The sequence below is a fragment of the Glycine max genome, chromosome 12 (assembly GCF_000004515.6).
Source record: "Glycine max cultivar Williams 82 chromosome 12, Glycine_max_v4.0, whole genome shotgun sequence".
NCBI lineage: Eukaryota > Viridiplantae > Streptophyta > Magnoliopsida > Fabales > Fabaceae > Glycine > Glycine max.
The window spans coordinates 22,602,352-22,615,469 of record NC_038248.2 but is presented as its reverse complement, the minus strand read 5'-3'; the positions used below and the strand labels follow the sequence as shown (position 1 = coordinate 22,615,469).

At 41.4% G+C, this 13,118-nt stretch overlaps 1 protein-coding gene across 1 annotated transcript; it reads left to right on the top strand.

The window, feature by feature from the left end:
- The first annotated feature begins 11,685 nt into the window (after positions 1–11,685).
- Positions 11,686–12,330, top strand: LOC102666373 (uncharacterized). Its single transcript, XM_006593141.1, has one exon. The coding sequence runs from the start codon at positions 11,686–11,688 to the stop codon at positions 12,328–12,330; it is 645 nt and encodes a 214-aa protein (XP_006593204.1).
- The last annotated feature ends 788 nt before the right edge of the window (positions 12,331–13,118 follow it).

Genomic DNA, 13,118 nt, shown 5'->3' with positions numbered 1-13,118 from the left:
CTACGCATCCTCATTTTTAGTGTGCTCCATATCCACACCTTAAGAGAATATAAGTTCCTTTGCCCTTAGATGCTTAACTGAGACTTGCGCTCCCGGTTAAGGGGCCAGTAGTTTCCTTTTATCAGTTCCTGGGCCACCCCCTTATATTGGAGGGCGACCAACTGTGCAAGCACATCTAGAGAAGGAGGCTATCATGCATCTACTATGCATACCAGGGCAAGATTTCACCCGTGCCGCTGCAAAAAGATGAGTGCGGTTCATGCGCACCAACATGACCACTCTTACATGGATATGGATGACGTTGCTATTTAGCAACATTCTGCCCAGTGACCACAATGCCAATCTCCCCCTGCAAATGTATCAGTTGGTCTGTGCCGTCATGACATAGGTAAGTATGCACATGGCTCAATTGATTTCTGATGTCATCTATTGTTTGCAGGGATCGCGCCCACAAGACGCCCAGTGGACCCGAAGAAGTCCAACAGGGCCCTGGGGTTTCCAGCTCTGGTTACGGGCCTCTGTCAGTCCTACAGGGTGCTCGTCCCCCCCAGCGAGGTCATGCCATCGTGACATAGGTAAGTATACATATGGTTCAACTGATTTCTGATACCATCTATTGTTTGCAGGGATCGCGCCCATAAGACGCCCAGTGGACCCGAAGAAGTCCAACAGGGCCCTGGGGTTTCCAGCTCTGGTTACGGGCCTCTGTCAGTCCTACAGGGTGCCCGTCCCCCCAACGAGGTCATGCCAACGTGACATAAGTAAGTATACATATGGTTCAACTAATTTCTGATACCATCTATTGTTTGCAGGAATCGCACCCACAAAGACACCCAGTGGTCCCAGAGAAGTCCAACAGGGCCCTGGGGTTTCCAGCTCTGGTTACGGGCCTCTGTAGTCCTACAGGGTGCCCGTTGCCCTCGGCAAGGTCACGTCATCATGACATAGGTAAGTATGCACATCGCTCAACTGATTTCTGATTTCATCTATTATTTGTAGGGATTGTGCCCGCAAGACACCCAGTGGACCCGAAGAAGTCCAACAGGGTCTTGAAGTTGCCAAGCTCTAATTACGGGCCTCTATTAGTTCTACGGAGTGCTTTTCGCCCCCAGCAAGGTCATTAGGCCCCCTACTAATCGAGCTTTCATCAAGAAGTACTGCGTTCCCAGGCAGGCGCAGGGCGAAACACCACAGCAGCTTGGGGATGGCCGGCAGCGGGCAACAGACGCACCGCCATCACCTCTAGAGTTCACCTCAGCTCATCCACAAAAAGGTTAGAGCGTTGCTTACGACCCATGGCCGACCAATAGGCGACCAAGTCCAAAGCCAAAGGTAAGCAAAGTACTAGGTCCGTGACCGACAAGCCATCACGCGTCCAGCTCAAGACGTTAAAGAAGCGCTACTAGGAGGCAACCTAGTACCTTTTAAATCTCTGCTTGTTATTTGATCACTTCTCAAGTCATAGCAGGACACACCTATTTGCTCATGATCCTAGGAATTTAAATAAAACAAGCACAAGCTCGGAATTTAAATAAAACAAGCACAAGCTCGGAAGGTAGTCATACCTCAAGAAAAAAAAAAAATATATATATATATATATATATATATATATATATATATATATATATATATATATGTATGTTTAGGTAGAAAGATACCTTGAATATGCATGTATGTAGCAAAAATACTTCACAAAATATATATATGTATGTTTAGGTAGCAAGATACCTTGGATATGCATGTATATAGCAAACATATCTCACAAAACATATATATGTATGTTTAGGTAGCAAGATACCTTGGACACGCATGTATATAGCAAAATACCTCACAAAAAGATACGTATGTTTAGGTAGCAAAATACCTCATGGAAAAAAAAGAGAGCAAAAAGAGAGCGAGCAAGAAAAGAATAAGAAGGAAGAAAATAATAATAATAATAATAATAATAATAATAATAATAATAATAATAATAATAATAATAATAATAATAATAATAAAATAAAAGAATAAAAAATAAAAGTTGTCTAGCTAAAAAACGACATGCTTGTGAAAAGAGATAATTTCCAACTTTTCTTTGAAAGATTTTACTGATCTTAACCAGTTTTTGAAAAAATGTGTATACACCTGAAGAGTGAATGCTGTGAAAATTTTCCCGAACGCCCAAAATGGACTCGGATGAATGCATGATTTGATAAAAGAACATATTTTGGAAACACTGGGTTGACTTAAAATAGGGAAAATGAATCCTGAGCCCTAGTGTCACATGACCATAAAAACTTGATGCTTGAGTGTCCACATGGGTGCATGCATGACCAGTTTTGCATAAAAATTCCTAATCATCATTGTTGCATGTGTATCATGGAAATAATGTAGGACATCCCCTTTATCCTCGAACCGCTGGCCAAACCCTAACATATATCATGACCACCCGTTCTACAAGCCTTGAGCCAAAATCCCAACTTATCATAAACCTTGACCCAGGGTGAGAATGTCAATCCTTGCCCTCGGAAAACAACAAAAAAAAAAAGAAGAAAAATTCCCAATCAAAGAGTGGGAGAAAGCAAAAAAAAGGAAAGAAAATTCCTGATCAAGGATCGGAAGAAAACAGAAGAAACATCCAGAAAGGTCTTTGGACCAGACAATATCTGAACAATACAGAATTGTCACCAAGTAAACAAGAAAAAGGAAACCACGACCTAAAGTGGTCCTCTCCCTTTGATTGCCGACAAAATCCTGTGCGCTAGCGACTTTCTCGCCACGCACTAAACAAAAACAGAAGAGAAAAAGGGAAAAACACTCAAAGCCAAATTCCCCACCTAAAAACCATTCCCAAAATAAGTCCTATTGATCCATGATCACGCATGTAATCTTTGATTTGATAGGAAATGATTTTCAAAATCAAGTCATGACATATCTATGGTTCGGAATTAGGATAAAACACTTACCTGTGTGAGATTGATACACTTTGAGTGATTTTCTCCTATCTTTGTTGGACCCAATGTTTCCTCTATATGGTCGTTTAGAAACGAAATGCTAACATCCAAAATCTCATTTATGGTTATGAGAAAATTTCATCAGCATACTCTCCTTCCCCGATAGACACATCATTTTTCAAAAAAAAAAAAAGAAGAAGAAAAAAAAACAAAAAGGAAAAAGAAAGAAAGACCTCGAAGGTCGGCATGTTATGATTAGGAAGCATAAATCATTCGTAGAGAGCAAACATATCTTCTGGAAACAAGGGACTGACACTAAGAGTTTATTTTCCTGAATAACCGAGATAAGAATGGATGGATTCATTGAACTGATGAAAGAACATAATTTGGAAACGTTGGGTCTGTTTGTGTAAATTCCCAACCGTAGTACCACAATGCCATAAAAGGGATGCTTGAGTGCCCACCTGGCTGTGGCCATGACTAATTTGGCACCTTGTTTCCAAATCATCATTGTTGCGCGTGCCTTGTGGAATAATATGGAAGTTCGGCCCAAGACCGACACCTTGACCCACGAATTTGTTTTGCCCCAGATATCAAGATTGGGCTCCCACGATAAAAGACCCCGTTGAGACACAACCTTAGACTACTTTGAACCTTGGCCTATAAAAAGAATCCTCATCCTTTCCCCCGAAGCAAAAGACAGCGGAATCTCCTCAAGGGAGAGCAAATAACGAATGCTAAAACCCGATTTCCCAAAGAAAGAAATTGAGAGGGAGAAATGAAAAGAAAGAAAAGGAAGAAATGAAAGGAAAGAAAATAAAAGAATGAAAAGAAAGGAAAAGAAGGATTCCCGATCAAAGATCGGAAGAAAGTAAAAAGGAAAAGATCGGAGGAAAACAGAGTAATTCCCGATCAATGAAAGAAAGAGAACAAAAAATCTTCAGACCAGATAAATTTTCGGCAAGGTAAGTAACTGCCGGCAAAGGAAAACCCATTTTTTGGTGGTTCTTCCTTTCGGATTGCCATTCAAAGTCATTCTCGACTGGCGATATCCCGTCCCACTTAAACAAAGAGGAAAAGAACGAAACGCCTAGCTTCCTCTCCAAAAACACTACCCTCGAGAAAATCCTATTGATCCGTGATCGCACGTGTGATCTTTGATTCGATAGGTAATCGTGTGCGAAATAAAGTCATGGTGCAGTTATGGTTTAGGGTTAGGGTAAAACACTTGCCTGTGTGAGTTTTTATACACTATGAGTGATTTATTCCCAGTTTCAGCTTAACCCGATGTTTCCCCTGAATGTTCATTTAAAAGCTAAATGTTGACATCATGCCCTTCATTTTCGGTTACAAGGAAGATTACTCTGGGCATGAGTATATTGTTTCTCTAAGATATGGTGCTCTCGCGAATGATTTATTTTTCTTTGCAAAAAGCATGTTTGCCTTTTCAGGTGAAAAAATCGGTGGACCATTCGGTCCTGCCAACAAATCTTATTCGGAGACCCATGAATTTATTGCCTAGCGTTGTTCATATGTCCTCCACCAACGAGTCTGGAGCCCCGCGAATTGATTGCCTAGCGCTGTTCGCAAATTCTCCATTCTCCACTTTTATTCGGAGCCCCATGAATTGATTGTCATTCATGCATCCTCCACCAATGAGTCTGGAGCCCCGTGAATTGATTGCCTAGCGCTGTTTGCCAATTCTCCATTCTCCACTTTTATTCGGAGCCCCATGAATTGATTGTCGTTCATGCATCCTCCACCAACGAGTCAGGAGCCCCGCGAATTGATTGCCTAGCGCTGTTCGCCAATTCTCCATTCTCCACTTTTATTCGGAGCCCATGAATTGATTGTCGTTCATGCATCCTCCACCAACGAGTCTGGAGCCCCGCGAATTGATTGCCTAGCGTTGTTCGCCAATTCTCCATTCTCCACTTTTATTCGGAGCCCCATGAATTCATTTTCTTTCATGCATCCTCCACCAACGAGTCTGGAGCCCCGGAGCCCCATGAATTGATTGTCGTTCATGCACCCTCCACCAACGAGTCTGGAGCCCCGCGAATTGATTGCCTAGCGTTGTTCGCCAATTCTCCATTCTCCACTTTTATTCGGAGCCCCATGAATTGATTGTCGTTCATGCATCCTCCACCAACGAGTCTGGAGCGCCGCGAATTGATTGCCTAGCGCTGTTCATGTGTCCTCCACCGTCAAGTGCGGAGCCTCCGGTGACTGGGAAATGTGGTTTTTGTTATTTTCCCGATTGGTTCCTTCGCCAAACATGTGTATATATGTATATTATGTTATTGTTGTTTTTGTTGTTGTTTGTATTTTGTTTTGTGTTGTGCAGAAAAAAGAAGAAGTAGAGAGGAGAGTCATCATAGACTAATCACGGAAAGGGCAAAGATGGACGAAATCAGTGTTTTATCTTTACTTTCCTCTTATCTCCGATAAAAGGTAAGTAAAGAGGGGCAACTGTCATACTCTAATTTCGTCCGGGGACTATTGCTTGAAGGCATGCAACCTTTGATTGACCGCTTCGAGGTACTTGGCACCCTTTGTTGCACAATATGTGAAGCCTCGAGACGCTTCGGAAATCAAAAGGAAGCGTGGTTATGCAATCCGTGAAATTCTGTAACGTGACGGAAATCAAAAGGAAGTATTGTTACGCAATCCGTGAGTTTTTGTAACTTCTTCGAAAGCTAAAAAAGAGTAAATACATGATCCGTAAGGTTCCATAACCTTACGGAAGGAAAATAAGTATCGTTACGAAATTCGTAAAGTTTCGTAATGTTACGGAAAAAGAATCACCAAAAAAAGTAAAAGGGGGTGTATTTAGTAAAATGGGAGGTGCAAATAGTAATTTTCGAATCTGGGCCCTTCTAGAGGTTTCTGGGCAATTTCTTGCTTAAGGTGTAAGCAACCTAGCTCGCCTGGGCGAGCTAGGTGGCAACCACCTCCCCCGTGTTGTTAAAAAATGGGCTTCCGGGGCTTCTGGGACACCCGTAATGCTTCCGTAAAATTCCCATAACCCTAAAGAAGCATATTTCACTTAATATAGGTGAGAAGGAAGAGAAAAAAAAGAAGAAAATCAAGTCCTATAGGCTTCCGTAACTTTTCCGTAAATTACGAAAGAAGGGGTGAACTTATCAAAAATGGGGGGTGCAAATAGCAATTTTGAAATTTTGAAATTGGGCCTTCCAGAGTATTTCTAAGCTGGATTGCTTTTGGAGGAAGGAACACAGCTCACCTGGGCGAGCTGGGCGGCAACCTCCTCCCCCTTTTTCCTATAAATAGGCCGAAGGGGGCTGTTCTAAGGGTCCCAGATCCCCCTGGTGATGTATTTCAGCTGTTTTGGGTGAAAAAAATTGTTTCCGTGAAGAAAATCCAACACAAGGTGCTTCCGTAACGCTTCCGAGATGTTTCCGTAAGCAAATCCGTGAAGGTTTTCCTCCGTTATTCATCGTTCTTCATCCGTTCTTCGTTCTTCAATGGGTAAGTTTTCAAATCCGAGACTTTTAATTCATTTCTTGTTTCTTGGCTTTCATTTTTATTTCGTTCAATATCGGTTTCTTTTCTTCCGTTTTTGACGAGCTTTAACCGATCGTTTAAGCCGTTTTCTTGCCTAATCAAAAAATAAAATAAATTTCCACCGATCATTTGAATTATAATATCTGTTAATTTCTGTTAAAATGAAATCCGACCGTTCGGTCATGCCGTAACCACGTTGGAAACCAAAAAGAGGTAAAATAATAATATAATAATAAAAATAATATCTTTTAGTAAAATAAACCAAAAAAAAAAGCAATCGGACTTTTCTCTTTGGGATTTCTCTTTCTTAATTGAATTGACTAATAACTAAAGTGAAACTAAGGCTAAAATCAACTCGCAAAGTCAAGCTCGTCCGCGAAAAAATCACAAAAAAAAGGATTTTTAGATTCAATACCTCAGTTTTTCTTACCAAGTGAAAAGGATCATTTTTAAGGTCCAACGCCTTAAAATGACCACCTTCCAAGTAAAAAGAATCGCTTGATTCACCCTTAAAAAAGAACTACGTAGGTCTGATTTCCTCTTTGATGGATGGTACGTAGGAGCAAGAGCCCCGCTTTTGTCGACCTCAAAAATAAAAAAGAAATAAAAGGTAAGATAACACAATTTCACAATTCTAAAAAATAGGCTGTTGTCCTTTGAGACAAACGTGAGAGGTGCTAATACCTTCCTCAAACGTAAATACAACTCCCGAACTTAGAATTTTCGTTTCGACCGGTTTCCTTCAGTTTTTCCGACATTTTCCTCAAATAAAACATTGGTGGCGACTCCGCGCATCTTTCCTCCTTTGGAAAGCGCACCCGTGAGCCTCGCCTCGCTCGCCCGCAAAAGGGCATGTTGCGACACACCCCCTATCTTAAGTTATTGAGGCCACTTGTCTAAAAAAAGTTTATGGTGGAAGGGAAGTTGATTATAGTTTCGGGGCAAGAGGACATACTTGAGAGTTTTCCTTCTTCTACGCCTTATATGGAGGCTACGGAGGAGTCCTTGGAAACGTTTTTTCAGGCATTGGAAGTTATGAGCAATGCTTACTTGGAGTCTCCTCCAGTACGGCCGCACTCATCTGGTGCCGCGTTGATGGTAGCTCGGGTGATGTTGGGGCACGGATATGATCCCGGAATGGGTTTGGGCTGAAACGGGAATGGCGTAGCAAGTCTGGTAGAGTTCACATAGAATCGTGGAAGGTTCAGGCTGGGATACGAGCCTACGCGCGCTGACATGAGGAGGATCACCCTAGAAAGGAGGGAGAGAAGTGCGGGTCAGCCGCAAGGGCAACAAGTGGGAAGAATTCCCTTTTGTCACATTGATGAAAGCTTTGTCAATGTGGGATGGATGTGCGAGGGACGGGTTGCCATGATAAACGATGAAACCCCTCAAGGCCAATCAAATTGGGTGCGTGTAACACCCTGAAATATTACAAGTTACAAATCGTTGGTTAATTGTATTTATTGTGTTATTTGACTATATGATTGACTTGAATGAGTTGAAGTATGCCTTGAATTAGTTATGTTTGAATTTCTTGATGTGGATGTTGAGTTATATGGAGTTTTGTTGAGCAAAGTTGAAATTATGAGATTTTAGATTTTTGCATAAACCTAGTTCAGTAAGATTGCAATCCTGAATTCGATAACCGTTGAATCGTCTTTCAATTCGGTCTAGAGTTTCCAAAGGCATGTTTCCGCATTATGACCGTTGGGATTTTGAAAATAACAAATTTTGATCACTCGCCAAGTGAGAATGGCGTGCTATGCACAATTCCAACCAGAGAGGGAATTATGTTGAGTGCCCAGAGGTGTGCTAAGCCCAATTCCAACCAAAGAGGGAATTGCGCTTAGCGACTAGAGGTGCGCTAAGCGAGCCCTAGTGCAGAGGGGGCTGCGCTAAGCCTAAATTCTTGCACTAAGCGCAAGAAGTGGACTTCGGCTTAGCGCGACAGGCTTGCTAAGTGAAATATGTAGCTTATAAATGCATTCTCAGCATGAAAAACATTATTTTTCACTCTCCTCTTCTCCAAAACTCCACCCAAACCCTAAAACCTCATTTTTCAGCCACCCAAGGCCACCGGTGGCCGCCGCGAGTCGATGTTGCTTGCCATTGAACCCCCACACTAAGAGGAACACTTTAATCAGAGCGAAATCCTCAGAATCCTCCTCAAGGATTCGGTGGAGAAAATCCCCCAATCCTCCATTCAAAGTTTCTCTGAGGTAATCTTGACTTCTAAACCTTCTCCTAGTTAGTTTGAGTTCCTCTTAGTGTCCCTTATGTGTTGGGTACTGTAATAGGGTGTTTTTACACTTCCTTTGAAAAACCCTAGAGAATGAGACATTGTAAAAGTTATCTTTTTATAACATTGAGGTTATTTTTGTGGCATTCACTGAACCCCGGTCACATTGGCGTGATCAGAATTTCAAAACGATGTTTCCTTTTCGTAGAATCCGAAATACCCCTCAGCCCTTTATGTTTTGACAGGGGTATTTGACACCGAATGTTGTCATTGACCTTGCTTTTGAAATCTATATTGAATTTCCTTCAATTTGGCATATAGAGACTTACGTTTGGACTGACGAGCATGAACGAGAGAGACCTTTGAGTAACGCAAAGAGGAACTGACGAAGAGCTCACGATAGGTAAGGGGAGTTTATAATAAATTTACCATTTTTACACCATGGTTAGGGTCAGGGAACCTAGCTATGAGAATATATGTCTGTCCCTGTTGCATGCTGATTTTGTTTTTAGAAAATAATGTTTTTGACGAATGGGATGCGATATATTTATTGTTGATGAATAATGTTATTGTCTTTATTAGACTTGTGTTGACTGAAGACCTGGGGAGTGTGAATCCCAGGCATGAAAGATATATGTATATGCGGAATGCGAATTACTGTTGATGTTGCTATTGATGACTTAAATTGATATGTGGTGATGTTGATATTTATGATGATATTGATTTGAGATGACATTGTTAGTGATGATCAGATCAACATGAATTGATGTTATTATTGATGATTATGTTGATATGGAATGAGGTTGTTGTTGTTGATAATGCCATTGAGATGAGAATGATATTGAAATGAAATGTTGATGATGTTGGAAATGCATTGAGATGAGGCATGATGTGTATGTTCATAGGGGGGTGCATTGACCTTGTTGGATGTCCCTGGTGGGGAAAAATAGAGTGGTTAAAGAGTTTAAGCATCTCTGAGGGGATGTCTTAGGATCTTTAATTCATCCATGGTATGTGTACTTAATGGTGCCCATGTTTCATACGTTGGATGTTGTGTATGTTCATGGGGGGGGTGCATTGACCTTGTCGGATGTCCTTGGTGGGGAAAAATAGAGTGGTTAAAGAGTTTAAACATCTTTGAGGGGATGTTTAGGATCTTTAATTCATCCATGGTCTTTGCACTTGATGGTGCCCATGTTTCATGCCTTATATGACACAAGAAATAGTATAAACTATGGCAATATGTACTTGTAATTCCTTGTGAGGAGGACTACTTGTACTAGGGGGTGTGTCACTCGGTTTGGGAACTCCCTTGTGGCCCATGCTAATCACCATGTGGGGGGGGGGGGGAGTTACGGTGCACGACAGGGTGGCCTCGACACTTACTGCATAGTTTCCCTAAGTGAGGTGTCATGGGGACACGCTTAGGCTATTTCCTTGGGGATGGTACGGTACCATATTGCATCTAAGAGCTGAGGTTAGGTGCATGCATCATACTGAGCAATGATTGATGGGATCCATGGATGGATAATGACTGATTCTTGAGTGTGTGTGGATCAATGAATGTTTGTGTATTCTTATGATAATTGTTAATGTGCTTCTTCTAATTGTGATTGTTTGGGTTTTGTGTTAATTCTTTTTATAATGAACTCACCCTTGCAATTTTGTATCGTGTGGTTGATACCTGTGATGATCGCGAATCTTGTTTGTGGGAGCAGAATGACAGCAGTAGGGTGCAGGAAGTGAGATTCTGTTGAGGAGCCGCCGAGCCAAAGTGATGACGTTGGGATTATTTTGGGAGTGAGTCTTGTTTTGTTAATCAACTCCTCCATAGCTAGTCAATGATTCTTTTGTTGAACTAAAGATGTAAATCACAGATTTAATTATATGTATGAACAAATGTACTTTCCATTATGAGTATGACGTGTTTTGAGTTACTATTCCTATATGTATATGTATTCACTTAAGTAATGGTGTGTTGTTTGGTGAATGTATGTCGAGATAAAAATTACTTCCATTTTTTTCATAAGCAAATTATCGGAGTTTTCGTTTAAAATTTGAAATAATCGCAATTTAGAATGGTGATATCGTAGCGACGAGGCGGGTCGTTACATTAGTGGTATCAAAGCAGGTTGAACCTTTTGGCCAGTGAGTTGTGAGTCTGCTATGTTTTTCTGTGCATTTTCTGGTTGCCTTGTTGAATGCTTGATGTCTGTTGTTTGCAATTGGATCTTATTCGCTTGTTGTCTTTCCATGTGTTGTAGAAATTTGATTGTTGTAGTCATAACATGTTTGGTTTCCTGATGTCTGCTATACCATGAGTTTCAATGTCGTGTCATGAATTATCAGACTAGCCATCTGTATAATTTGTGAAGTGCAATGGGATGATATGCCAAGCGATCAGGAAATACAAATGATAGAAAATTAGTGTTAATGTCTCGAGAGGGGATTAGTTTAGAAGAGTACATTCTCGAGGCATCAACTCTCAAAAAGTAACCAAGTAGGGACTTGTGATGCTTGTGATTTTTGTATTGCTCTTTTTCCTGTGTATTCTTTCCACGTCTCACTTCCTGGTGTGTATAGGGAGTGATGGTTGGACGAAATGATCGTGCTATAGCTGATGCTCTCCAAGCCTTAGCTCAAGCTATAGGGAATCCAAATAGGGGAGAAGCTGGTGGAGCTGTTGAGTACCAAGGGTTGGACCACTTCCAACGAAACAATCCCCCTTCATTCAATGGAGGATACAACCCTGATGGTGCTCAAAATTGGATAAGGGAAATGGAGAAAAATTTCCGAGTAATGGCATGTTCGGAGGGGTAAAAAGTTTCTTTTGGTACATACACTCTGGTGGAAGAAGCTGAGTATTGGTGGAAGAATACTCGCCAATGCCTAGAGGCTGAAGGTCAAGATGTGACCTAGGATGTCTTCACGAGAGTATTTTTGGAGAAATACTTTCCTGAGGATGTTAGGAACACGAAGGAGATGGAGTTCTTGGAACTCAAACAGGGAAACATGACTGTGGCTGAATATGCAGCCAAGTTTGAGGAGCTGGTGAGGTACTTTCCCTATTACCAAGGGAGAGATGGTGAAAGTTCCAAATGTGTGAAGTTTTTGAATGGCTTACGACCTGAAGTGAAGCAAACTGTGAATTACCAGGGTGTTCGTCAGTTTCCACTCTTGGTTAACATGTGTCGGATTTGGGATGAAGACTCTCGAGACAGGGCGAGCTATTATAAGAGTATAGGTCCAATGAAGAACAAAAAGAATGGACCCCAACATTGGGGAAAACCGTACTCGACCCCTCCTAAGCAATATGGTAACCGCCCCAACAATCAGAAGACTGTTGCTATGGGATTTGCGAGTGGTAGTGGTAGCAAACCCAATACCTTCCCCACTCATATCACTTGTTACAGATGTAGTAAGCCGGGGCACATCTCCTCAAATTGTCCTGATAAAGGCATAACATGTTTTAATTGTAGACAAAAAGGGCATATTCAGAGAGATTGTCCACATCCCAAGAAGGAGAAAAATGGTGGGGGCCTGAATGACCAAATTGGACATCCAAAGTCCACTGGAAGAGTCTTTACCCTTAACGGTACTGAAGCTTCAAAATCCAAAGATCTCTAATCCAAGGTAAATTTTTCATAAATGGGATTCCTTTACTTGTGCTGTTTGATTCCGGTGCAACCCATTCTTTTATATCCTATTCATGTGTAGGGAAACTTAAGCTTTCTATCTCTTCTTTAAATAAAGATTTGGTGGTAGAGACCCCAACTAGTGGTTCTGTGTTAACTTCTAATGTGTGTTTGGATTGTCCTGTGGAAGTTTCTGGTAAAATAATTATGATTGATCTGATTTGTTTGCCTTTGAGCCAAATTGATGTTATTCTAGGAATGGACTGGTTATCTTCCAACCATGTCTTGTTAAACTATTTTGATAAAACTATGGTGTTTGATGGTTTTGGAGTGAGTAAGGATATGATGTTCATCTCTACCAACCAAGTTGTGTGATGAGGACATGACCAAGAGCAAGGGCAAGGATCCACTTGAAGGACTTGGAGGACCTATGACAAGGGCTAGAGCAAGGAAATCCAAGAAAGCTCTTCAACAAGTGTTGTCCATACTATTTGAATACAAGCCCAAGTTTCAAGGAGAAAAGTCCAAGGTTGTGAGTTGATGAGAATCCTGAAACTGGCCAAATACAGGCTAAAGGCCCAAGTGGAGAAGGGCGAAAGCCCAAGTGGAGAAGGATAAAGCCCTCGAGTGGAGAAGGATGAAGGCCCAAGTGGAGAAGGATGAAGGCCCAGAGGCAGAGACACTACCAAGACTATTAATTGTTGCTGAAGGCCCAAGTTAAATATGTTTTTAGTTATAATTTTTATTTATTGTAATTTTGGCCCAAACTGTTTAGAAGGC

Coding starts and splice junctions, on each gene's coding strand:
- LOC102666373 (XM_006593141.1), top strand. CDS start 11,686: ATGGAGTTCTTGGAACTCAAACAGGGAAACATGACTGTGGCTGAATAT.